This window comes from Embiotoca jacksoni, unplaced genomic scaffold (assembly GCF_022577435.1).
Source record: "Embiotoca jacksoni isolate LCO1_2020_lvr unplaced genomic scaffold, fEmbJac1.0.p SCAF_9, whole genome shotgun sequence".
Lineage (NCBI taxonomy): Eukaryota > Metazoa > Chordata > Actinopteri > Embiotocidae > Embiotoca > Embiotoca jacksoni.
In genome coordinates, this window is record NW_027185447.1 from 19,423,096 (window position 1) to 19,450,410 (window position 27,315).

General features: G+C 41.6%; 1 protein-coding gene across 2 annotated transcripts; it reads right to left on the reverse strand.

Moving 5' to 3' along the window:
* Window positions 1–289: 289 nt before the first annotated feature.
* Window positions 290–26,217, reverse strand: LOC138192770 (inactive dipeptidyl peptidase 10). Of its 2 annotated transcripts, XM_069140415.1 has the most exons (26): window positions 26,046–26,215; window positions 25,718–25,832; window positions 19,389–19,503; window positions 18,268–18,363; window positions 17,998–18,092; window positions 15,957–16,028; window positions 12,033–12,085; window positions 11,370–11,445; window positions 10,768–10,888; window positions 10,520–10,674; window positions 9,684–9,781; window positions 9,384–9,507; window positions 8,959–9,000; window positions 8,769–8,873; window positions 7,489–7,580; window positions 6,619–6,666; window positions 4,128–4,246; window positions 3,926–3,973; window positions 3,519–3,617; window positions 3,182–3,248; window positions 2,836–3,030; window positions 2,682–2,736; window positions 2,489–2,588; window positions 2,328–2,386; window positions 1,615–1,687; window positions 290–1,510 (listed from the first exon to the last, which is right to left on the reverse strand). In XM_069140415.1, exons 3-26 carry the CDS (start codon window positions 19,447–19,449, stop codon window positions 1,293–1,295), a joined length of 2,271 nt encoding a protein of 756 aa, XP_068996516.1. In that variant the 5' UTR covers window positions 19,450–19,503; window positions 25,718–25,832; window positions 26,046–26,215; the 3' UTR covers window positions 290–1,292. The 2 variants fall into 2 exon arrangements, with proteins under 2 accessions (XP_068996516.1, XP_068996515.1); XM_069140414.1 differs by lacking the exon at window positions 25,718–25,832 and having other exon boundaries at window positions 26,046–26,217.
* Window positions 26,218–27,315: the final 1,098 nt, after the last annotated feature.

Genomic DNA, 27,315 nt, shown 5'->3' on the forward strand with positions numbered 1-27,315 from the left:
CTCAGCTCCATAGTGGTACTTTTTCAGACATCAAAGTTACTATAGTGATTTGTCCATAATCATCTCTCCAAATGAATTTGTTAGACAAAAGCCATAATGATTGGTGAAGGAACCTAAATGATTTCTTTTTTTTTTGCTGTAAAGCAAGAAGTTCAAGCTTTATTTTCAAGAGCTGCTTGTCCCGACTCAGTGGCTTTTGTTTCAAACCAACTGCATTGTTGATAGTTTGATGATCAGGCCCACCCGCTTTGTGAACTGTAAAAAAAAAAAAAAAAAAAAGGTCCAACAGTTTGTTGAAAGAAATAATTTAATTTTGTAATGCACAAGAAATGGTTAAAATGCATTTTGATAAGATGTATCAAAACAGAAACATACTGTACTTTCAAATGCAGTACACAAGACACCTGCATAGATGTTCTTGTGGTTATTCTTGAATTGGAGCTTGTAGTGTAAATAAGTCTCAGTTGCATTCTCATTCCTAACCACACATTGCAAATAAAACCAGTGGATAAAGTCCACAAAATGTATTTGGCACATTTAGAATGATCTTTATGCTTTGAGCCAGGAACACGCTATAAATAAAACACCTAAAATAACTAAAATGACATCTTACAGATCGTGCGGGGTATGCACAGACCAGAGACCATGTAGAGACAGTTAGCATGGTATCTTCGAAGTTGGGGTTCAGATATCTTGCATCAGAGCTGTTGCTAATGTTTGGTTTCACAAGACCAGAATCTGCCTCATTCTGAAGGTGATCCTTTCGCTGGTTTATTCAACAACCTGTATGGAAAACTTCAAGCATTTTATGCAATCGTAAAATCATTAAATGTGTAAGGCTGAGTATTCTCAGTGAGCATTCTTAAAAGTCAGCAAGTGTGTTCCCGGCTGTTGGCAGAGTTTGCACTTTTAGCCCCTGTGGGCGAGATTTAAAACCTACAAAACACACAAAATGCAATGTAAACTGATGCCCATCATGCAGCCATTATGACATGCATGCTTTAAAATTGTTGTAAACTTTTGGCAGAATCAGTAGCCGTCTATAGTCCACATCATCTCAAGTGAATTTTGTAAACACACGGGGCCTCAAACATACAATTAAACAGCATAAATAATTGTGTGCAACACGTTATACAGTACATGAAATTTTCCAGAAGCTGTAGGAGGTGATCTGATGTGTTTGGTCCCCACTCCTGTGCTCTTGTGCCTGGCAATCTGACCCAACGTAATGCATAAGATGGCATACAGTCCAAAGAGAGTTCCTCCAGAAGAAGGGAAGAGGAACTCTGGGCTCAGTCATCTTGCTCCTCTGCATCCGGTATGGGACCTACGAAGGCGCTGTGCTTCAAGCAGGTTTGGAGGTAGTTCACCACAGTCCGCTGAAAGTGTTGGACGCTGCGGGGCTCTCTTAGGACGTGGCCCTCGTCTGGGTACAGCTGGAGGGAGTAGTTGGCCTCCACCTTCACCAGTCGGCTCAGGAGCTCAGCGCTGTGCTGGAAGTGTACCCTGGCTTTGGTCGAACACACACAGATACACAAACATGTGAATTATGAATGAGAAACGGACACAATAATTCACTCTAAAATTCTGTATAAATTGTGAAGAAAATCTCACCATCTGCAGTTCCATGGAGAATGAGGAAATTCTCGTCTTTTAGCTTGTTAACCTCCTCCAGCAGGGAGGCAGTCTGAAAGGATACAACATTACAATATATGTAGTTTATTGGATACTGCCAGCTAAATTTAATGCAGTCAATCGCAATAACTTTGGAAAAAAAATCCAACCTTTATTCAAGTTTTAATGTACAGTTTATGTTTAAAGCTTTGAGAGGTGTTGCTTAAACTTCATAGTCTTCTTGGAGGCCTTGGTTTGTGGTGCTATTGAATTGTATTGCACTGTTACACTGGGAGGTTTTTCAGCCAGCCCAGATATACCAGTGAGGATAGACTCATGGTCATTTTGGAGGTTGTAGTTTGCAGATGAATTGTGTTGCATTATAGTGAGACATGTCTTATTTTGTGAACTTTCACTGATATAAATGGGATGGACAAAATATTAGAAACACCTTTCCATATGGCACAATACAAATTAACAGCTCTGCAAACTACGGCCGCAAAAATAACAATACATTTCTATCAATATGTTCCTAAAACAGTTGAAAAAAAAATAATCAAAACACTAGCAATTATGAAAACAAGATTTATTGCAGGATTAGTGTAAGAGATTGTATTTGTTTTATGGGGTTAACTTGCAAATGAGTTTATGATCACAGTTCTTATCGCTGTTAACATCAAAACCACATATACCGAAGAGCCTTAGAGCCTCACCGAGTAAGCATGTTCCTCTTTTGCTGGAAGGCCCAGATACCGCTCAGAGAATGCAGCGCCTGAAAACAAGAGAATCATTTTTACTCTGAAGTGCCTCTGAGTTTCTGCACAATTTCCATGGCCTCATTATGTGAATAGTTAATGACACGATCTCAACTCACTATAAAGCCTGAAGTCAGTTATTGGTGCCACAGCAGCCGTGCATTGAAAGAGTTTATCGGTTGCAGCTAACATTTTGAGAGTTAAATAACCACCGAATGCCTGTGATGAGAATAGAAAAGTGTTAAAGAGTGTTTTAGCTTTGATGACTTCAATAGGAAAGAATAAAGCTTCCAAATAAAAAACTGCGGTAACCTTTCCATAAAGGGCCATCCGACGATCATCAATATAAGGCAGCTGCATCAGCAACCTGTGGAAACATCATAAAAGCCCTTCAGTTTCTATATTAACAGGCTTTATGGTCACACTTCAATTATACAGCCTTATTTTATTACATAACTCTACTGACTCTACAATTCCCAGATAATCTTTGACTCTCAGCGAGCCGAGCTTGCGTGGATCCACAGCGGTGGTCTTCTGTCCGCGGCCGACCCCGCTCCTGCCGTCCACCCAGGCCAAGGCCACGCTGTGCATGCTGGAGAGGACCTGAGGCCAGTCGAGGGCAAATTCCTCCGTCACTGACTGACTGCCGGGAATGCCGTCTCTGAGTGACAAGACGCACAGGATGAGCCAGTGTGGTGACAGTTGTTAGGGCTTGCAGGAGTAAAGAAAAAGGCTAGAGATCATAGATTGTGAAACATGTGGCTTTAAACATCCCTCTGCCATTCATTCAGCGTGCTTGATGAATCACTTACACAATGATGAGAAGAGGGTGGAGGTTGGCCTCATAGCCCTGAGGTAGAGATAGTTTCAGGTGCAGATCTGTGGAGAGCAAACAAGGCCTGAACAAGGGCAACTGTCCATAGATATGTTCGGGTCACTACTACAGTTGAAACTTGTGCCTGAAATACATCTGAACCACAGAAACTATTATATTGTAATTTTCACTATGACCAAATATCTAAACACACAATTTTTGTGAAAATGTTATTGTAGTTGCCTCCTCCAGGCTGAGATACTTGTTTTGCAAGTATTGTTCACTTAACAATGTGAGAGCTTAAATGAAAGAAGTATTTTTTATCTTTGTTGTACCATGGTTGTCTGCTGGGAGCGTCCTGAACAGAGTCTCAGGGAGCCTCTTGTCCTCCAGAGCTTTAGACAGAGGGCTGTTATCCTCCAAGACGACATATCCTACAGGAGATAAAACACCACTGTCTCATATTCTTTAATATTAAGGCTCAGTAAAGCATCAAGTTGTGGATTAAATCTTCCTCATCCCCATGTAAATGGTTGAATTTAAGAGCCACAGACAGAGGGCAGTGTTCACAAGCATGACTTTAATGAATCTGTACTTTATTGCTCTCTGCAGGCTGCTGGGGGAAACTGCAGTCCGTGTGTGTGTGTGTGTGTGTGTGTGTGTGTGTGTGTGTGTGTGTGTGTGTGTGTGTGTGTGTGTGTATTATTGTACCATTAGTCAGACGAGCAGATGTAACACTCACTTGAGGGGTCCTTTGTACTGTGAACTGTCACTTTAGGTATTCTTGGACCTGAGGATTATTCAAAATGACAGCATTATAAAAACCAACTGTCTGGGCTGTATTGAGCATTTATATTCACCGTGAGTGTGTGTGTGTGTGTGTGTGTGTGTGTGTGTGTGTGTGTGTGTGTGTGTGTGTGTGTGTGTGTGTGTGTGTGATTTACCCAAGCAGTAGAGGGTGAAGTGGGTTTGATTGGGGCTGAAAACAGCTTTAAAGAACCGACATCCATCTATGAGATTACAGGAGATGCACTGGCGCTGAAACACTCCGTCCAGGTCCACACTTGGAAATAAGAAAACAAAAGGTTATCCACAAAAGAACAGGGCAGTTTAAAGCGGTTTGATTTGGTCCACAAGAGGCTCAAATTACTGCTCCAATATAGAGGACAGTGTGGGTATCTAGAGACAAACTACTGAGGCAGTTGACTTTTCAGAGACAAACGAGGTTCAATGAGGTTAGACATAAAAGTCGTTATACAGATTGCTCTGTTAGGCGATGTTGAGTCACTAAATGTCCCTCTCCACTCCACTGCTTACAAATTTCATTCAGGATTAATCACAGGCCGAGTTTAAACAAGCCCTCTTCCCACCTCCATAGTATTAAGTCATTTCCTCAAGCCCAAAGCTATGTAAATTAATAAAAAGATATGAAAAGCTGGGAGGCTGGTGAGGGAGCAGACGGGTGTTCATCACAGGCATTATTATCAAGAGACTCTGGCCTCAGTAGTAGAGTCGCATGGCCATCACCCTAAGAAGGATTTTTATCTGATATAAATGTGTCAACTGAGCTCTTTTATACTGCACATAAAATTGGATTTACATATAAACATACTGTTGTGAGCCGTTACTCTTCTGATTGCTTTTTTAGCTATGAGAATTCAGACATTCATGGTTCCCAGATGATGTATCCTGCTGGCGTTTCCCGTGAAATCCCCCCGCGAGTCTCACACTTTTAGGTTTAATTGAAATATCTTGAAAGCTATTTCCCGGATTGTGATGAAATTAAATTCAGTCACATTGCACTCAAAATGATTTTTCACCCAGTACCCCCAATAGGCAAAAAAAAGTGCATTATCGTTTATGACCAAATTTCTGCAACATTAATAACGTTTCCACCAACCTCTGCTGTGCTTTGTGTTTTTTTTTGTTTTTTTTTTCCAGCCAGCTAATTAAACAAATATTTGCACGCTAACAGGTTGAACTAAGAGGCAGTGAACACAAGCTACCTGAAGGAGACAGACACGTTGCTGGGAAGACCCAGATTTCAAATGTTATTCACTGTTTGTCCTCTAGGTGTCGCTGTAGTAATATTTACAGACCAGGTGTGTGGTATTTGACGCCGGAATGTCAAACGGTCTTTTTGCGATAAAGTTAAGTCAAGCTGTAAGTTGCGTGTTGGTTTATTGCTGGAAAAGGGACCCTGGACATTTAATCACTGTGGAATTTTTTTTTTTTTTTTTTTTTTTTTTTTTTTTTTTTTTACTCAACACGACGCAGCAGCTCCTGAGGTAGGCGAAGCGAGGCGTGACAGCCAGACAGGGTCAGTCCTGGGTGAGACACCTCAGTAGCTCCAAATAATGGACTTAACTTCTTCAACACCTGCTACAAATTAACACGCTGGCATTGACTTTGTTAACAACGTAAAGCCTACTGACATCAGCAAATAGCTCTGAGAAATTACAGACTGTACAAGTAATGCCAGCATGCTACATGATAGGAATATTTCAATTTTAATTAGCCTCATTATAAGTAGAACGTTGAACGGAGTCCTTGTAGGATTTTATGGCAAGCATTTTAGATATCTGCAATTGCATGTTTCAAGGTCAAAATTACATCCTTACTTGATATAACGGTGGTTAAAGCTATAGACAAAAAGTATTCTCAATAGCAGAAATTGTATTTCAAGTTACCTCCGACTCTGAATTTCCTTGTCAAAACTACTTTTTTCAGATATCCTTAACAAAAGTGGGTATTTCATTGCTTTCAGTGGATATGTGTTAAAGATATTGGTAATTTAATTCTTCCTCGTCAAAATGAACATTTCAGATGTTCAGAGTTACATTCTTTGTGTCCACTACTGTCATTTTAGATATCCACAACACCATCCCTCCTATGAGAAACCACATATCTTTTGCCATTCATAGGGATCTGGGTATCAACTTCAGATATCCACGATTTAATTTTGAGATCCAGAATGAACAGTTTGGATATCTGCAATAAAATTCTTACTCAGAAATACTCCCATTTCAGATATATAGATTTATGTTGTCACGAGTCATAAGTTTAATGTCAGATATTCAAAATGATAAATATTCCATCGAATTCAGAATGTAATTTTTTTTAAGTCCAAAATTTTTGTGACCAGTAAAAATGTTATTTTGAATACGAGTGATTAGAAATATAAATTAACAATAGCATATCCACATCCACAAATCTGTTGCAGATATTTTATAGTCATAATTCTAATAAGAAGAATAACATTTAAGATATTTAAAATTACAATAGTGCAAACAAAGAATGGTATTATGGATATTTGACATGGTCATTTTTGACCAGGAAAATGAAGCAATAGATATTTGAATGCACTCAAACTATGATATGTAAAAATAACTTTCCACACAAGGTAGGGCCATTTTTCAGAGGGAAGTTGCATACCTGTAAAGGTGTCTGCTGTGCCTGGATTCTTCTGTGCTCAGGAAGTAACTGATGATGAGAAAAATGAACCACAAACAGAGTGAGTTACTCAACATTGTCAAACATTTGGATGTTTTAAATTCATCCTAATGATTCGGGATATTAATTATTCATGACAATAATTTATCTCCACTTCTTTACATATTTGAGAATGTTAATAAAATCAGCCTTGTACTGCATTTATCTTGCACAGCATCATTAGGGATGGTGAATTCATTCATGTCAATGTGCCTCCCAGTATCAGTCGTGTTCTTCTGTATGAATTTAAGTGGAATGCTGCAGGACAGGATTACCGGAGGCAAAAAGCCGTATAAGCCCGAGGGTTTTTAGGCCTGAAAATAACTGTCTACATACGATTTACTTTCCTTGCTTGTCTGTGATGCTCACACACCTCAGTCAATCGGTACATGTGGGGTTTCTGCCCCCAGCAGGATAAAGACAGATTTAAGCAATAATCTGCTCTGTCCAAGTGCAAGTAATCCTTTGTCCTCTTCAGATTCAGAGCCTGCCAAAGTCAGTCAGAGCTATTTCCTTCGGCCTTTTAACCAAGACCAATGCTAAATGTTAAAATGGCTTATTTTCATTATTTTTTAGTTACTATCATAAGTGTATCGTTTCCCTTCCGCAGAGTCTGTCCTATCGAAGGAATTTTCTCTGAAGCGGTTGACGCATCTAACATTTTCTCCGAGTTTACAGGAGGAGATGATCATTTTAATGATGGCCAATATTCGACTCTAACCCCCCCGCTGTCCCTCGCGTGTTCGTAGAAAGAGGCTGTGCGCTGATAAAGGGTGATTCAACCCAGCTCCACGCGCTGTGGCGCTCACATACATCTTTCCAGCCTTCTCGTCAAGGGTGCAGAGCAGGGTGACGTCCCAGCTCCCCGATGTCAAGAAGCGAGGCGGGATAGAGGGGATGGCAGCCTGCGTTGCACAGAGACACACAGGGATGAAGGGCAATGCAGAAGCCGTCACATGTACAGAATAGAAATAGGTGCAGCTGTACGGCAAGCGCGTGTCAGAGGATGGCAACAAAAGTGAAGACGGGTTCATAAAGTTAAACCGCATGAAGACACTGAAGGCAAGAGAGTTCAGAAAAAGTACCTTTTTTTAAAAAAAAATTATGGTTATTTTAATGGTGGAAGTGAAGTCAGAGAGACATAAAGGAGAAAACTCTGGATTTTAGCCTCAGCAGCTAATGGCATACATCTGTACACATGCCTTTAAGTCTTAGTCTAAATTGAGCAAAAAATCAGCAGATATCATTTCATCCTGTATAGTTTGTTTCTTACAAAAAGCAACATTAAACGTTTTAATCACGCCGCTCAGGATGAGTAAGTTCGTTAACTGAGCTTAAATTAATTCCTTCAGAAATATGAACAGCAAAGCACCAAGAAAATTAATCAGGGAAATAAGTTCTGAGATAAATGGATGGTTTAGCAATTTGGGGAAAAGTAATGCATTCAATAATATACAATTAAAATGGCTTTGCAAGTAAAAGAGGTGGAGGAGAGGGTGAGAAAAGCAGACTAGCCTCTGTGCTGCTCAGGTTTGTAGTCATTCACGGTTTTATGTTGAAATGAAATGAAATGAACCAGTTATGTCAGAAATACACTCAATAAAATGATAAACACTACACTTTTGTTTTCACACTCATTTCTTGTTGAAGTTAAAGTAAAAGCTCTAAGACTTCTTTTATGCAAATAAAAAAGGTTATTGCTCCAATTTAAATTCCCAAATTTGTTAAAGCACATGTTAGTTAGCACTTTGCTTCTGCCAACATAATCCACCTGACAGCTGTGGCACATCAAGGTGCTGATGAAACGGCATGATTACTGCGCAGGTGTCCCTCGGGCTGCTCACAAAATCAGGCCACTCTGGAATGTGTAGTTTTATCAGGCAACTCAACGCCACAGACGTTAGAAGTTTTGAGAGAGAGCGTGCAATTTGCATACCGACTGCAGGAACGTCCATCAGAGCTGCTGTTTGTGAATTGAATGTTAATGTTGGCAACAATAAGCCCTCTCCTGCGTCCTTTCCAAGAACTTGGCAGTACATTTTGTTGAGTGTATACAGGGATGATATGAAGGAGGAATAGTGCCAAAAATTGACCTGCGCTGTGAGACCAGCAATGTGGTGAAACTCTCCACGAGCGCCTTGTTTTGCTGGCAGGATCGTATAAAAAACAGAGGCGTCCTCTGAAAACAGTTGCACATCCTGTAGAGGAAAAAAAAATATGGAGTCAAAAAAAAAAAAAAAAGACTGCAGTGATAAATTGGTGTAAAACACAAGCAATACATACCTGTCGTTGGTTTTGCATTATGTCCATGGCCATTTTGTGTTTCTACGGATTTAAAATTTCACAATTTAGAAAAGTTATTAGCCACACCATTTGCAAAGCAATTTTGTTTCTAAAGTGGATGTAAATAACATTTTGTGAATAAAACTTGTACATGTTAATTATTAAAAATGAAATTAATACTTCACTTAAATCTGTGAGGAATTACAGACGAGCAGCAGCAATGAAATACTGCAATACATCAATGAAAATTCTTGTCAGGCAGCAAATGACCTTAAATATGAATCTAGCCAGTAGAGATTTGAGAGCTTAAGGAAATCAATCTCAACTCCCAACACTGTGTAAATGAAGCAAAAATTCTATTAAAGCTGTATATTGGAGCAGAGGCCGGTCTGATTACTAATGTGGAACAACTGATGACCACTCACCTCTGAGCATGCTCCTGTGGTGGCCTCACACACGCACAGCAGTGATTGGTTCTGGGCACGGTTCAGCCAACGAACCGCGAGCCGGGTGCTGCTGATCCAAGTCACCATGGAGATGTAGCTGTCTCTGAAGAGGCGATGCAGAAAATGATACACAGGGAAAGTGGTGCAAAAGAACAGGGGGAAAAAAAGAAAGCTAAACAGTGAAGGGGAGAGGAATTTCAATGTGCAATCATTTCTGATGGGGTTTCTGAGGCGGGTAACGGTTTATTCTGTTTTTTACATTCACACAGGTGGAGTTACCTGGCCCGGAGGGAGTCAGGAGGCATCATCTCCAGAGTGTGAGCTGGACCATACAGATTCACCACAAACAGACTGACTGATGGGATACTGGAGCCGGCCTGTGAGCACACAAGATAAAAGGAAAAATGTTAAGCATACGTTCTGGCAAATATTTTTAGACATGCTGGCAGCGGGAGTCCAGGGGCAGCAATGTCGGTCGATCAGTCAGTCAGTCCACCGCTGCGGTGCAGGCTAAAACACAGTCGCTTCATAAAGTATATACACCCCATCGCTTTTTACGCACTTAATTGTTGCTGATTTAAATTTGGTTTTAAATTTAGTCTGGGAAATTTGAGCAGCTGAATGGCTGCTTAATGGGCTTTCACAAAGTATTAAAAAGGGTCTGAATACTCTTGTAAATGAGAGATTTGCGAATGTTTTTAAAAACATGCATTTATTTGTGAGTTATTGATTGTAGATTGGTGGGAAAATTGCCAATATTATCAATTTAAAAGGAAATGTACAACACAATAAAGTACAAAACGTGAGGGATTATTTTCTGAAGCGACTGTATTTCAGCAACAACTGGGTGGATCGTCATGAAATGTTGCTATCAATGAGCAACATTTAAATTTGTCCTGCAAAACTAATGAAATTCCTATTATCCTCAGCTTTTTATTTAATGCTAAATGGTAACACGTGAAAGTAAAAATGGTAAACATTACATCGGCGAAACAGCAGTATGTTAACGTCATCATTGTGAACATGCTGACTCAAAGGATGACTGCACAGCCTCAGCACGGCCTCACGGAGCTGCGAGCGTGACTGTGGACGATCTTGTTTCAACCAGTTCTCACCTTGGGGTAGGGGAAGAGCACATTGGAGGGGTAGAGACCACCTAAGAAGTGAGGTATTTCCATCACGGGTGTGGCAGAGTTGTTGATGCTGAGGTATGCCAGCCGGGCACCATCCACAGACCACCAGTGGGCAGCATATTTCAACAGCACCTCCTCTGTTATAGAAGACAGAACGTTTTTGAATGTCAAACTCGTCGCGCAAGTCTGCTCATAATTATTGTTGAGTGTGAAGCCGGACTTTATCGCACCTTCGTAAGTCCAGTCAGAGAGCCCGTTCAGCACATTCTGCTCCTCGTCGGTGGATGTGAGACGCAGGGGCTTGCTGGTCACACTCGGCTTGTAGTAGATATCTCCGTCAAACACGTAGGCCTGGCAGGAGAGGCACACATGGACAGCTCCAATCCGTTATCAGAGACAGCGAGGTTGCAGACTTCAGAGCCGGTTGCCTGATTTGAGCGGCGGAAACCGTCCAAAATGAATGAATCGTTGGCCGGCACACACACACACACACGGGTGGGAGGCAAACCATCTTTACTTGCCAGTTAATGTGCTGCAGATAAACACTGACATAGCAGCAAAAGCCAGTTACATTACAGGGGAAGTAGATGAACGATATTGTGAGTGTAAAACAACCCCATTATATTAACACAGCCACTGCAGCTAAGATGAGTTCATCTCATAATGACGTGGCACCATTTATGTTACCATGATTAAAAAAAATGGCAGGTGCTTTCACAGGTAGACTGCGTTCTTATAAATTATAAGGGGTGAGAATATCCTCTCGTCATATTGACAGTTTTAGTTGTAGTAGATTCCAACACATAAATCTGGTAAATGGCTCCTCACTCACCAGCTGGTTCCCCTGAGGTCCCCAGGAAGCATACTGTAGCACTGCCCTCTTCGGATGGTTAAGGTCCTGCAGTTCCCTGTAACACACACAAAAACTCAGACATAAGCGCTCCATTAGGGATTACTGTCCTATTTGAAGCCCTTTGAGGTCCGTCCATGCCCTGCCCTCGATAGAGATACCGCACCAAGATGCAGAGAGGAAAAAAACCGAAACAGAAATGGAGTTGGTTCATGCAAGAGTGCAACATTTATTTTTTCCCCCGTATTTTTAGACACACTTTTTTTTCTTCTTCTGGACAGGCAAACATTTTTCCTCCAAGGCATACTCAGGCAATGATCAGTACTGCAGGTCTTCCTAAAAATCGTTTTCGGGAATCACTCCTCAGAAGTTCAAGAGCCACCATAGAGTTGTTGTTTTGTTTTTTTTTCCACTGATGATGCTGAATATGAGTCTCAGGCAGTGAAATCTGAATAACAGCACAAACCTTACGTCGGTATATCGAGCCTTGAAAAACCACTGATGAATGACTGCATGTCTGACGAAAACATGATTCAATGAGACACACTTTGGGAGGGAGGTTTTTTTTCAGTCCACAGGTCTGCTTGCATTGGTAACGCTCATGCCCAGTGCAGCCCATGCATTAGCATTCACGATTGCACCTACCCATTAGCCACATTGTAGATAGCATAGGAGGCTGTGAAGGACTGAGAGAACACCTGAAAGAGGTAGAGGATATCATGCACACAGGTGTGCCGCACAGAGATGAAAACACACATATTTCAGTGCTCACACATGCTCTTTAACGTGTTTAAATAAAGTCAAATGCAAATGAAACAAAAGTTGTGAATTTCAACCTTATGATAAAGCAATAAGCAACAGGAAGCTGTGTTTGCATTATCTAAACTCTTCTATAATCACTGCAAAGCACTGCGTGAAGTGGCTTATTGCTTTTATAAAAAAAAAAAAAAAGCAGAAACAATTGTTCAAAAAAAATTAGAAAGGTAAATGCTCAGTGATCCCAGAATTATTTCATTCATAGTAGTGGGATTTAGTGTTATTCTTTTACCAGCAGCAAAATGCCTTCTACTATAATAATCCATAAGTGTGGTCATTTCCAATGGTGCTTTAATATAGCTTTGATTTTTACTGCGCAAATTGCATATTCACATTTGGCTATAGACTTAATTTATATCATTCATTTGCAGAAATTTCATCCGTATTACATCATTACTGAGATCACAAGTGCATAACATAAAGTGGGACCCTGAAAACCGAATAAAAAAGACAACAGTAAAGACACAGCATGTGAAAAAAAAGTACCAAACCTTAGACAAAAATTCTTATTAAATAGCATCATTAGAGCTAATATCCTTCCCGCTGGGCTGTATTGTGGCTGACATCTGTTTCACAACCTCGACACAAGCATGAGCAGCTCCGAATGTTTACAGTAACATGCTGAAGAAAGACGAAGAGACCGGAATCAATGCACGTGCGCATGTGTACGTGTGCGTGTTAACCACGATTGATCAAAGCATTTCCTGATGAGTTCCTGCTAATATATTGATTACCATTGTCGTCTTTTTTTCTTTTGTTTTTCTCAAGTAAAGAGTTGGAAGCAGCGTATTTGCCCGCTGGCCTAGCCACCTGGAAAAACCCGTCCCTAAAGAAATTAAATGTCACATTCTCTATACGGCACACTTTGTGAAATTGGATTTTTTTTTTTTTTTTTTCCCTCAGTGTTGTCTGTTGTTAGAAAATGCATGAGTGGAGTGACACAGGGGTAAAGCTGCAGGGCTCAAGGAAGGGAAATAGATTCTCAGGCTATCTAAATGAAATTGAAATCTGATTGCGGTGTAAAGTCTTTGAGCGTGGACAGCAAGGGAGCTGCACCACAAAATAACAACAAGAAGAGGGAGAGGAAGGCATGAATTGGTCAAACACTGAAGGAAAGAGTGAGGGAAGGAGAGAAGACGCAAAGACGAGCTGAAGGTAGTATCAGTCTTCGAGACCAAAGGAGGCAGCGTTGCCATCAGCGCCATGTTCAATCAGCTGTGTATGATTTGTTTAGGATCCCGATGATTCTGCTTGTGATTAATCGTGAGGCCGTCGGTTGCTGTGTGCTTGTGTGATGAACAGAAAGAGCGTGAGAGCATCTGTCCTAATTCTAATGTGGATGCCAGTAACGTATCATAAATCCTCCAGATCGCTCTTCTTGTCACCCCCCTTTTTTACTACCCACCCCTCCTCCGGGCTGCCAAAAAAAGTGGGGGCGGGGGCACAAAACACAGTTTAAACACTCAGAAGATAGTGCGGGATAATGTGACAAAGGACGCGTGTAGAAATTACAACTCCCTTTGCATGAGCACAGATATCGGGATCTATTTCAAAATGTGGGATTCACAATGCAGAGATAATAGTATCTTTCCTTCTGTTCCTGCCTCAGGAGCGTTTCTTCGCAGCCCCACAATGCGCTGCCTTTGATACTGGCGCCCATCAGCGTTTGCTGCATGGTGCCGACACCATTGCCCTGCCATTTTATTTGTCCCTAAACTACCCCGTCTTGGCAGGCAGCAGTTCATTTGCAGCTGCGCATCAATCCCAGAAACCACCGCTGAGCTATCGCACCATCACTGATTTAAAAATATCCCGCTCTCCTCTTTTCTTGCTTTACTCCTCTCACACAAACACAAACAAACCAGCTTAGTTCAAACGGGCTTTAAGGAAAGGCATTTTCCGGTAGAAAATCAGCTTTCTCTTGTTCATCTGTCGCCAAATCCCCAATTCACTTCTATGTATACCCTCTTATCAAAATCCATTTATTTTCACCCACAAGGCACCCACTCCCGCTCAAAGCCTCCAGACCCGATACAAAACCCAGAGAAGCCTTTTAACTTTACACACAGCCTGCTCATCCATTTCGCTCCGCTGCAGCTCTCTCCGCCGAGCCTCTCTGACATTCTTTGATAATCATTTTGATTGATTTCAACTGGGCAGTGTATAAGGGCAAGTGGTGCATATCCCATTTTTCAACCCCCTCCATTGAGTGTCTTCCCCCCACCGCATTCTCTGCCACTCTCAGCAGCAGCGTGCTGCTCTTCTTCTGAACAGCAAAGCCGGTGCCTGGCGCAAACTGCTTTAGTCAGCACAAATCCCCCACGCCCCCAGAGATAGACAGAAAAAAGTGAGTGAGAGTGAGGAAGATGAAGGAGGAGAGAAAAAAAGGAGGCAGCTACAGAAGAAGGGGGACAACGGAGGAGTAGCCCCCACGCACACAAAATGCCAGCAAGGCTCACACACAAATATATTTTTCTAAACAAACAAATGATTCCAGGTGGCATGCCTGCTGCCTCTGATTTCCTCGAGTGTACATACACCCCGAGCATACAGATGAGACCAGACAATCCCTTCTGACATCAAAGGAAATATGCTAATCACGTGGTATGAATCAACCAGAACAACCCACAAACTGGGCAAAGATCTAAACCCATTCTCTGCACAGATATCTGAAAACTGATTGAGTGCATGCTAACCGCTCGATAATTCAGTTAGAATGGACGCACCGTGTTTGTGACGAATGCTGTAACACAGCAACAGGCTCATTCGTTCCCCACACACAGAGAAAAATATGATACGCAGTGATTAGAGCAAAGGCAGATAGAAGAGAGTGAACGGCTGAACAAATGAGAGGACAGCAAATTCTGCTCCCAGGTTTTTAATAAAAAAAAAACGTGGAAAATGTGCTGAGGACCTTCATTTCCTCCTTAACTCTGTTTTCTGCTCCCGCCGATTACTTGCACATTACACGACGTGCCTGCCCTTTGAGGGAAGAGTCAACAATTTATTAGCGATGCGGGTATTTACAGTGAGGCGGCTGCTGGAGAGGGGGGTGGTGTTGGTGGTGGTGGTGTGTGTGTGTGTGTGGGGGGGGGGGGGGGGTGGAGAAATGTGGTATTAAAAGCAAAGTGAGCAAAAGATCTGTGTTTTGTCTACCCCGATGCTTATCTACCACCTGCGATCATGATTCTCTTCAGCTCCTCATTAAAATTCCCCACCGAACGAGCAGGGGTGATTTCATTACTGCAGCTCCAACCTTAACTCTTCATCTCCTTGATGTCCCCCCACCCCGTGTCGCACCTATCAACTAGCCACTTCACAGATATCGCTCACTCTAACTCTCCCTCAGTCCCCGTGCACCTCCTGCCATCAACCAGTTTAAATATTCAACTCCTCATATGTTATCCCAGTCATTTGGCGGGTGGTGTAATAGAACTAAAAACTGCTGCAGTAGCAGAAAGCAGCTTGCGCGCACACACACACACACACACACACACACACACACACACACACACCCCTTCTCCTCCACCCCCCTCCTTCATGTTCTTGCTCCTTATCCCTGTTGTTATTGAGGCTCTGATCAGGATGCTTGTCGCCGTTGTTTCACAGAGACAGTGGTAGCCAGACAGACACGTGGAGGTCTGTGAGCGGTAATAACTTCGATATTAGTGGATGATTTATAGCCCTTACATGATATTGTCTGAAGGTAAAAAGCTGGATGGGGCTTTGTGGAGTAAATCTGAGCCAACTTACCGGTCGGATGTTATATGCCAGGAGGACAAACCTCTTGTCCGCAGACACTTGGAATTTAGTGGTGGTCAGGTCCTGGAGAAAAAGGACAGTATAAGATAAGACTTGGTCAGAAACTTTAGATTTGGATGCTTGGAGATAAAGTGGGTTGTGTTATTTGATATCGCACTTCTTCTCATTTATCAAATTGCAACTTCCTTGTATTCATTGCTAACTGTCATTGAGTGTTCCTCAAGGGTCAATCCTGGGACCGTTCTGTTTCTCCCTTTACACATCATCTGTAGGGCATGTGGCCGGCCAGCTTGGTTGTGTATCTGTTCATCTCTTGGCTGATGATGTTTATCTTTATGTTTTTTGTGAAATCTGCAAGGCTTGCAAATGTGGGCATGTTACGTAACTGTCTAAAATGCAAAAACTATCAAAACTACTCATATCACCAGTGATGCGTTGTCTAAAGCTAAAAACAAAATCGATTTCTTTCCTAAAAAACCGTTGCTTTTCTCCCATTTAATTACATTTTGTGTGAAAGTATTCATGACAAAAACAACAGTACGAAAAAAACGTTTTGACGTGTAAAATAATCGCAGTATAGTCTTCATAATAAGTAGTGCGATGTATTTCCAAGTGAAATTGAATACACACTCATGTTCAGTTTGGAATAAAACAAGAACTAACTGAAGAACAATAACACAATATGGTTTTGCAAAGAGACAGAGTTTGGAAAATGTACTTTTGTCTGATGGTGTTTTGCTGAAATGAGGACTCTTGTCCAAATGTTTCCCGCAGTTAAGTCAAGTTTTTTTTCTTGCCCCTGTAAGAGACTATGCAGCAACACAAGGTAAGTAGGATTTAACATTTTTTTATTGTTATTTATTTACCCCTAAAAAAATAATCAAAGATAATTAGCTAACTTAGGCCCTAAAATAGGAACAGGACTGAGAAATGTAACCAAAACTCTAAACTGACAAACATCTCGGGCCGTTTCTTTAACGCTTTAAGAAACAAGCTAAGCCCTTTTCTTATCTTACTGACGGCTCAAACATATCCTCCACTGTTTTGTCTCTTCACCTTTTGACAGTGTTAATACATTATATTCTTGTTTAAACCAAGAAGCGTTGGCGTGATTATGATTCGAAATTATGCTGCACATTCACTGAAGCTCCACAGTGTTTTCATCTCATCCTGACACTTGACAATGCTGACTTCTTTTCAGATTTACTCCTCAATTTAAAAGATACTTCTAATTACTTTCAAGGCCATTTGACTCCACTATACTGCATATTAGTGAGTCGGGTCATTAACCCACTCAGGTCATCAGATCAAGTGCTTCTTCCCAACGTTCTTGAACTAACTTAATTTTTGCTGCTCTGGTATTTATTAAAGCTTCCTTTCCCTGATTTGTTCTCATTATTTGACCATTTTTTTACACTTAGCTTTAAACCGATTATATATTCAGAACTTTTTATCGTCTTTTTTACAGCTGGAAAGTGATAAAGTTTCACTCACTGTGAATCTTAATCTCAAAGGTTGACACTATATTTAGCTAAAACTTTCCCAGCAATTCATTTATTTAGGGAAATCCCATGTGCTTCTTGTTATTCATAAAAGAAAATATATTTTTCAGGGATTGGAAAATGCAGCGATGACAAACCACATGAGAACACAGAGGAGAGACTTCTCAACCTGACAACACAACCCTGCTTTAAGCTCTTCAGCGATGACCCATATAAGTCTGTCAGTGTCGTGCAGAGGCGGTGTTCAAAATGATGCCCTTGCTTGGAAAATTCTCTTTGAAGGCGCATGTTGAGGGCTCATAGAGCAGCAAGATTGGGGGGGAAAATGAGCTGATACTGTCACTCCGCCAAATCTTTTTTTGTCTGAACTGTGGGATGTGGAGCGGAGGGACTCAACTGCTTCCCTCTCTCTCAATCCAGAAGCACCTCTCGCTCTTTCCTGGCCCATCATTTTGTGCAGCTGTCGGTGGATATGAGCCAATCAATACTAAAATCTGCCCTCTGTTCTCATAAACTGTGCCGTTACTCACCAGGGAGCTGTTGTCCAGCAGAGTTGTGGTTATGTTGCTGGAGAGGCTGAACGACAGGACATGTCCCTCTCTGGTGCGCAGAGCCACTTCGTTCTCTATCAGGGTTGAGACAGTTCAGGGAAGAAGGTCGTGTGTTATTAAACCGAGGACTCAAATCCACAGAGGTGGAGACGGCTGCTACAAACCAGTGTTTCAGCTTCAGGCGGCGTCATTAAAGCGGTGTTAGGCTGCCGTTAGCAAGTCGTCGTGGCAGTAAACATGTACCCTTACCGTTCAGCCATGCAACACTGGGATCGTGAACTTTGAACTCGTCACTCTCCAGATCCTCCATGGCGAGATGGTTACGGAGCAACAAGTGAGACTCATCTGTGAAGACAGAGTTAGCGAGTACATCAGAAACTCTCCTTTGTTCACAGAGATGCAGAGTCTGAGCATCTTTGTTGTTTTGTCTCCCTTACAGAAAAAACAACATGAATTTTACATGCGTGATCAGATGTCAAACATGTACTATGCCCATGGGAAAAGTGGTTTTGGAACATTTTCATGGTGTAATGCGGGAAGCCCATGTAAATTTAATTTGAAAACTTTTCCATGTTTTGTCCGTGTTATCATACTGTATGTTGCAACATGTGGTAAATCACATCTCCCATGTGCTGCAAAGACTTCGTTTCCGCTTCACTATTGATTACTATTACTATTGATTGATTCTTTTGCATTTTCAGCATCACTCTGGTCAGCATTTTGGAAAAAACATGCTTTTAGGCGCAGAGTCAGATGACGGATATCGCATATCTGTCCTTTAGATTTAAGGCTGCAGCCAGCAGTCGGGCAGCTCGGCTGAATATTGGAGGCAGATGGAAACAGCTAACATGTCTCAATGATAAAATCCAACTCCCGGCACCTCTGTGGCTTACTAATGAAGATATTACATCTTGTTTGTTTAATGTCCACTAAAAGCAAAGTTTTATGGGGTTTTATTTCTCAATGACGATTTCATGGCTGGAAGCAGTACCTTCTTGGATTCTCCCATGGTTGCCTGGCAACTGCTCAGAGCCAAGAAATGGTCACAGAAATTATAACCCCATGGTGAATTGTTGTATTTACACTGTGGTTTGTGTACAGATTAAAAAACAGGAGTTAAAATGTTAATTAGAGAGCTTTGGAGGGGCGAGTAGGAGGATTTAGCTACTTCTGGAAAGTGCAAGGTTAGCTTTTGCAGCCGTCTTTCCAATCTTTGTGCTAAGCTAAACTAAGCAGCTTCTGCCTATCCCCTAAAATGTTAAACTGTTTCTTTCGTTCCCCACCTCACATCACACCTCCTTAATGCTTTAACTTCCCTCCAGCTCTTCACACCCTTGTTGTCCTTCCTTTCTCTTTTTACACATTCTTACCAGGTGTGAGGAGGATGACGGAGAGGATGACCAAAGACATAACCGCCAGGATCACCACCATGGCGATCCCGATGCCCTTCCAGTTCCGCGGAGGACCGTCTGAACTTCCCCGGTCCTGATGTTGAGAAAAAAAAACGAAAAACAAAACACAAACACAGTAATGAATTTGAGAAACAGCCAGGGAGGAGGACATTAGTGCTGCTTGATTTCCACAGTCTCACAGAAATTTCTCCCCGACAGGCATATCAGCACAGCGAGCCTCAGGGGACCGAGACCAGTCTTCAGCATCACAGAGACTTCGCTGAATTACACAAATTTTCCATATGAGAACTGCATAAAATTGTTGCATATAAGAGATCTCCCTCTAATTGCTGCAGCTATTTTGCCCGCACTGTAATTTTTCTTCGCCATCGCCTCATTTCACCTGTTACATGACTGATGGGCCATGTGGTCATTACCAAAACGGGGGTGGGTGAAGGGTCCCTCTTAAACTTGTGGAGCCCGGAACTACACTGTGCTTCTATAGAAAAAGCTGTCACCTACTTCATCTTTAAAGAGCTGCTGTGGTGCGTTAGGATTTATTCAATATCTCTGGGTGAAGTTGTTAACAAGGCAATCAATTTTTTTTTTTTTAAAGAAGCAGAAGATGGGATTGTACAATGAGCTACAAAGCCACAGTTGCCAGGACCTCAAGTTTACCCTGCGTTCCAGTATCCATACTTCATGTATGGTCGTTCCAAATTGCATATTATTTCTTTAGTACGTACTGCAGCTACCTTTAAACAGTATGTAGTGTTGCATGTAGAATGTATACAATTGGGACACACTACTTCATCATACAAATACGTCTTGGTCTTTGACCCTCTTAGTCATATCTGTTGCGACCCATAGTTTTGAAGTAAAAAGAAAAAGAATAGGCTTCCTTTTAATTCCTCTTCTTCTTCTCCTCCTCCTTCCTTTTGCAGACGGAGCATTAGCGCCACCAACAGTCTGTTGTAATACATACTATGTTAAACGTAGGATGCTAAAAGTACCAGGATGTCCTACTATCTCTGGTCGTATTTTGCAGTATGCAGGACAGCATGCTACTCGAGTAGTTCTGCCCCACAATAATTTGCGCGGCGGAAGATTCGTCACATCGACTGAACCGCCGAGAGAGTTGGTGGCACTAATGTTTCGCTCAAAAAGGGAGGAAGAAGCCGAAGAAGAAGAACAGGCATTAAAAGAAAGTGTACACCTTCCAAATCACTTTTCTTTTTACTTCAAATGTTCCACTACGGATCGCGACAGAAATGACCAAGAGGGTCAAAGTTCAAGGCACATTTCTACAATGAAGTACTATTTCCCAATTGTATACATGCTACATGCAACAGTACATACTTTTTAAGGGTAACTGCAGTACGTACTGAAAGTAAAAATAAATAGCATGCGATTCGGAACGCAGGGGGGAGACTCCTTGTATACCCCATGAATGCGATCAAGGTGAACTAATGGAACGGGCCGGCATCAGTATCAGTCACAATTAAACACAACTGCGTGCTGTTCCCAAGCTGTGCTCCACTCCCTCATACTGAGTGGCTGGCACAGCTGTAGCCACACGCCTGCTGGCGTGTGAGAGTTCAGTGACAGAGCAGCCATAAAACTCAGCCTTCATTATGGCCGCCCACCCCTTCGGCTATACCCCTCGAAAACCTCGCCGGTCGTGATCGCCCCGTCCTCCAGGGGTCAGAGAGGCTGGCGGGGGAAGAAGGGCATCTACGCGCTCCACTGGTCAACAGATTGTGCTCTTCCGCGCTCCCTCGGTGACGCCAGCTGTCCTTGATTCGGTGCTATTGGCCACACTATTTTAATAACCTAACACTTCCTCTCCACGAGCATACACTTCTTTGCCTCCCTTTACCATTTGACTAACAGCTCCTTAGTGTATTAAAGTGCTAGAAACTCACAATGTACTTACATACCCGGAGTCAGGATATCTTAAAAATCCACTTCAAGAAATAGAAACATTGTGAATTCTGCAAGATCTGGAGGTGTAAGATCATTGTAGTTGCACCATAAAAATGGTGTTTTTCAGTTTCAATTTCTGTATGCCGCTATGCGCTATAATTTTTCCATTCACATTTGTATTAATCTCAACATTTCAGCCGTTTTTACTCCTTACTGTACGAGGAAGCAGGTTTACTTCACCCGAATAACAAATTCTGCCAGAGCAGAACTCCTTCCAAGGTCTCATCTTTAATAGATCCATTTCGGTTGCAGAATCATAACAAATTAAAATCCACTACCAGTTACACCTGCAGGGACAACTTTTAAGTGATATTTAAACTTTCAGTTGCTGACCGAGAGCTGGGTGATTGATGTCCAAGGCAGTGTATCTACTGGCCTTTCTAACTCTCTGCTTTATCTCATTCCCCTGCCCTCTCGGCACACAGTCTCTCAAAGAACCACCATTATCCCTCTATCAGACGAAGAAACCTGCAGTCTGTGAAGGCTGAAGTAGAAAACAGTCAGGACTGAATCATGCATTTTTAGCACTTACAGGTACAAGGTTGAAAAATAGATCATTTTGAATTGAACCACAGGTTATATGCTGGTAAAAAAATGACAATCCGTCAATAGCGATGGTCGTGTACCATAACTGTACAAAATCTTAATATATCTTGATATGTACTATATTTAAATTACATCGTGATGCCAGGATCTCGTAGAAAAATACATTTTAAACTCAATTTCTTGCTTGGCTGATTTCAATACTCAGAGTTTTAAGTCCTACCTCTAATTATGTGACAACATGAGACCAGGAACATCCTCCTAATGAGAAGCACCGCTGCTACGAGTCCTCTAAGCACAGACATTAGGCTATTCTTCCAATTAAGACCAACAAGGAGAATCCCACATCTGGGTGAATTTGTCACACTCAAAAATGAGGTAAACGCGCTGACAGACTCCCCTGAGAAACCACTGGGGAAGTTGCTGGGGCTGATTGGCTGCTGGTGACAAGAGATGTGGGGAATGTAATGCAGCACAAACTGCTGGAACAGGTGAACAGATGACAGGCCTGGTTTATCTCAGTCAGCGCCACTGATGGACAAGCAGAAATATCTCCGAGCAGGTTTTCTGCTGAGCTGGACTGATAAATAAATCACACATGGACCTTCCTCAGTGAGCCATCTTTTTATTCAGCCCGTGTAATCCCACAGGGGTTGCAGAAGAGGCCTGGATGAGGAGTCAGTCAAACACTGAAGGGTGCGAGAATGCAAATCACAGGTCTTATTGTTTATGGATAAATCTCCCCGAAGGAATCCCCTTGGGAGGATTTTTTTTGTTTTTTGCAAATCCTGCAGAGCTGAAATAGAAGAGGGAGATAGAGCTCTTACATTTGCCAGCAGATCTCAGGGATTTTCACTCAACCAAATGAGAGAATCGATAAGGTGTACAGTTGTACAGAGTCCAGAGGGAAACAATTAATAGTGGGAATACAGCCATGACGGAAAAGGAGACTTTTTAGATAGATGCCCTCTGTTGAACACTGTTTCTCGCAAAGTTTGACACTTTTTTGAGGAATATCAAGAACTATTCTGACCTTTCTACCGTTTCAGCTACAAAAATCAGACTCTTCAGAGTAGAACCGTTTATTCAAACGGCACACGAAGAGATCCCAATCAACCGACTTCTTTTTACTCAAAGCACTGCGCATAATCAAACTATTCCAAATGTATTGATTGAGTTCGCACACTGAAGAAGCAAGCCACGGCAAACACAATTGCTCAATCTGCACAGTATGCACCACAAGTAGGCTGCACTGAATACAGGCGGTGCTTAGAATTCATAAATTAGGCTCAGGAGACCTCCTTAACTCCTTATTCTGTGTCTTGGAGGCATCCGACAATAAATCACATGCAGAGGAATGAGGGGAACCAATGCTGGCTGTTTGGCGTTTCTGGCTGTGGATGTACATGCCTCTAACATCTGCCGATAATCTTTATTACACACATGACATTGGCAAAGGCATCAATTAAATAACTACCCACATAAAACGGGGTGAGAGCTATTGGCAGACACATACAGCCCTCATTAGAACCTATCGGCTCCTGTTTTTAATGATTCACCGCAATTGCTCACGAGGGAAAGCTGTAGATTAACAAGTAACCCACATATGTATTACCTTGTCAATATTTGTCAGTGCCTAATTAAAAAAGAAGGTCATCATTAGAGCAGACTGTAACTTTGACATGGCTGGAATAGATGGCAATCAAACTGCTGGAAAGAGATACTACAGCTCAATATTGATTCATATATGGGGCTCTTTTTCATCACATCCAGAGGCATTTCTGTGCTTCTACTCACTGCACCAGAATTCTTCCTTTGGTATTTCTTATCTTAAAAAAAAAGATGTGCACAGTAGGTGGCACAGACATCAAATGGGACTAACCTGGCAAAAATGCCCTCAAGGCTTTTGCCAGACAATGCAGCAAGAGCCTTAGTGAAATGAAAGACCAGCTGCTTTCGCCTCGACTGCTGCAAGGCTGCCCTATCTTCTTTTCATGCTCCCCATCACATGCAAGAAAATTACTGTACAGAAGGGTCCCATACAAGGGAGCTTTTCCTCAGCACGTCCAGCCACTTAAAGTGGCTGAGTTGCCTGCCTTAGGAAACAAGCAGCATCAGGAAAACACATGTGGGAGTGTTACGGGTGACACGATATGGAGTTACAGTAAAATATGAGAGAGGGTATGCCATTTTTTTTAGCAGGCTGAGACCCGACAGAGACACTCTACCAGCAAATACTATGCGTGTAATGCGCTCACTGTAAGAATTCACTGTGCTATATTGTCACTTTATCTGTGGATAAATATTCAAACAAAATTGCCTTTGAAAAAACTATTTAAATGGCTGTTTCTTTTCTCACTTAATGCCAGGGATTAACTGAGCCAGAACCAAAGCATTGTGTTTTTCTGGCATGAAGCATGTGGTATTGCTCTCATAGTTGGTTCAGGCAACAAATAATATTAAAGGACCTTTATGTTGATGCACTTCATTATGACGCACAAACATATGACACAAGTAGTATCCCGCATTATTCCACAAACAAGCAACTCTGCAGCAACAGAGACGACAGACTTTTTTTCTTATCTGAATCGAGGATTAAAAGAAAGAGGATGTGGTATGCTGTACAGACAAATTTGTGATCTGCTGTTGTCCTACATAAATATAATTTAACTTGACTGGACACACATGACAGCCTCTCCATCAGAGAAGTAACCATAAAACCCCTTAAATCCCCTCAAAGGATTAAGTATGATTTGGCTCATTAAATGCTCTGCTGTATAAAGCACATTGATTGGAGGCTGTGGCTTGAGATGTTGCGACATTTGCACGTAATGGATTGTCTCTAAGTCTCGCAGCCTCGGGGGGGCCCTCTTAAGAAGATAATAGTGCTGCAGGATTGTCACACAACTGCTTTCAGACAAGTTTCACCAAGATTTTATCAGAACAGCATGTAGGTCAAACATCTAAAGATTAGAGCGTCACTGAATGTCAAACACCAGAATCATAATACATACAGATTCTACATAATTTACTGAGTCCAGCCTCTGAAACATTTTCACCACCAAAGAAGCTGTGTACTAATGATCACATGCTTGAAACTCTACCAAAAAGGGGCTGAGCTGCTGACTTGGCAAGGGTGGAAATTGTTGCACTGCACTGTAGAGAAACATAAGCGCCAGAAAAACAAAAAATTCTGGACAATGACTGATGGCACATTGGAAAGTTTTATTAAAAGAAGGAAGCATTGCAGGTTAGTTATGCGCAGATAAATAAATCCCACCGAAATCACAGTGTAAAACCAGCGTGATGATGAATTTGATGGAAGAGTGCCGCTTCCTCTAATATTATATTAAACTGTTCATGATTTCATAACAGTTCAACACACTTCAAGCCATAAAATATAAATAAATCGAATGCTTAATTTACCTAATTATACTCCTTGTAATATTTAAAAATAAGTGTGTTAACAAGTTGTTTCAGAGGGGATTTGCCTGTTTAAATAAACCATGTTGCATCTGAACAGGAGAGCTGAGGTAAAACATAATTAAAATAGGAGTAATATAATAAACTATATATGTCAGAACTACTAAGGGCTGTTTAAATTAACAGCAGTAAACAGAGGATGCTCACAATCTTTGTTCATTGACAATACACCTATGCAGCAGAGGGATAATCAATCATACAGTGCAAGCTGCCTCTGTCACTGTGCAGGTACAAGCTGGATGGCACTTTGCTGGGACAAATATCTGTATACTGGAGAAAAAAAAGAGCATTCTTACGGGTGCAGATATAATGCTGTAAAAGTCTGCATGGGACAGAGACGGTGTAGGAGTGATCGAGACTGGACTGGACGTCGAGTTACACCAGCCTGCACCGCAGTGCACAGAGTCAAGCCTGTCCGGGAGATGGATATTGAGGAGGAAAGTGTGAATGGGTGAGCAGGCTAAAACACCAATTTCCCCGCTGCACATCAGAGGACAACACACCCACATCTGATATGATAAAAAAAAAAAAAAAGACAAAAAAAAGACAAAAAAAAAAGACAAAAACAAAGTAGGAATAAAAGAATAAAAAAAAAGAAAAAAAAAAAGAGAAATTCACACATACCAGCTCCGTGGTCATGTTTTGTTGAGTTGTGGCAATCATTGTAATCCGCAACAATCTCTGCTGCCTGTGTAGCCTCAAAACCCGCCGAGCAGCTGCACTGTTGTCTTGCGGAGCTTTTTCTGCATGCTCTGCTTCTTGCAAGTTTGTCCTCAGAGGGTTGGTGGTCCTTTCTCTCTCTCTCTCTACCTCCCTCTTTCTCTCTCTCCCTCCCTCTTTCTCTCACTCTCTCTGCTCGGGTGACTCTCATTCATTCACTCGCCCATCTAATCTGCTTAGAGGCTATTGATCGGCTCAGAAATTAATCATGACAAGGTGTTGGGTTTATAGATATACGATCGTCGGCTCCGGCTGTTTCAGAATTCCTCGTCAACAGTCAAAATTAGTAATTATCAGACAACATATTGATTTGCTGAATGATGAAAAGCCAGTTTAACTGTGAAGCACATGTAGTGCAATTCAATAGGCTGCTTGCATAAAATAGTTTCATTCCATCATTTCTATGTAGCGTATAGTGCCTTAATGGGCAATACTACAGCTACATTAGGACCTTTAAACATACCGGGAAACATTTGTATTGTCGTGACCTGAATACAGTGTCGTCATCTACACACAAAAGGATCATAATGATTCTTTGTAATTAAGGAGGAAATCCTTTTAGGGAGGCATTATTGGGCTCGACGTCAAATACTTTGTCATATGACTGTTAATGGGCACTATAACTGCAGCGTGACCAATGACCTTAACTCACTCACTTAAAGGAATAACGATATTTTCTGGCACATGTTCGGTGCTACAGATGCAGAGCACATTACCTCACAACCGCAGCATTATGACATTTTACAGTTAAACTCTACAGTTTAATAACAGTCGTTATTTTTCCATTTACTCAACGAATAAAACATTCCTTTACTTGTATGGACTCTACTGTGTCCACTATGTGACCGGAAGTCAAGTTTTTATTCTCATCCCGTCTCTCTCGTTCTGGACTAATTTGTTTGCTTCTTTAATCGCTAGAAAGAAAAGAAAAAAAAAAAGAAAAATCACTTTTTGTTCATTTAATACTGCAATTTACCTTTTCATGATTTTTTTTTTCTTTTTTTTGTCTATTTGTCTAAACACTTATGCGGCAAGTGACCGTTACAGTAATAGACATATGTCATACGTATGTGTATAAAATGTCCATCGGTTACCGTGGTTTTATTTTGAAAACAGGTAACCGGAAGTGATTTATTGTCGTCGTCTTGACACCGGCGCGGTGCTCTTCACTCAT

Coding starts and splice junctions, on each gene's coding strand:
- LOC138192770 (XM_069140414.1), bottom strand. CDS start 26,084: ATGATTGCCACAACTCAACAAAACATGACCACGGAGCTG. Junction 16,029..17,997: donor TGCTGGACAACAGCTCCCTG/GTGAGTAACGGC, acceptor CTTTTTCTCCAG/GACCTGACCACCACTAAATT. Junction 7,581..8,768: donor TTGCTGGTCTCACAGCGCAG/GTCAATTTTTGG, acceptor TGTGCAACGCAG/GCTGCCATCCCCTCTATCCC.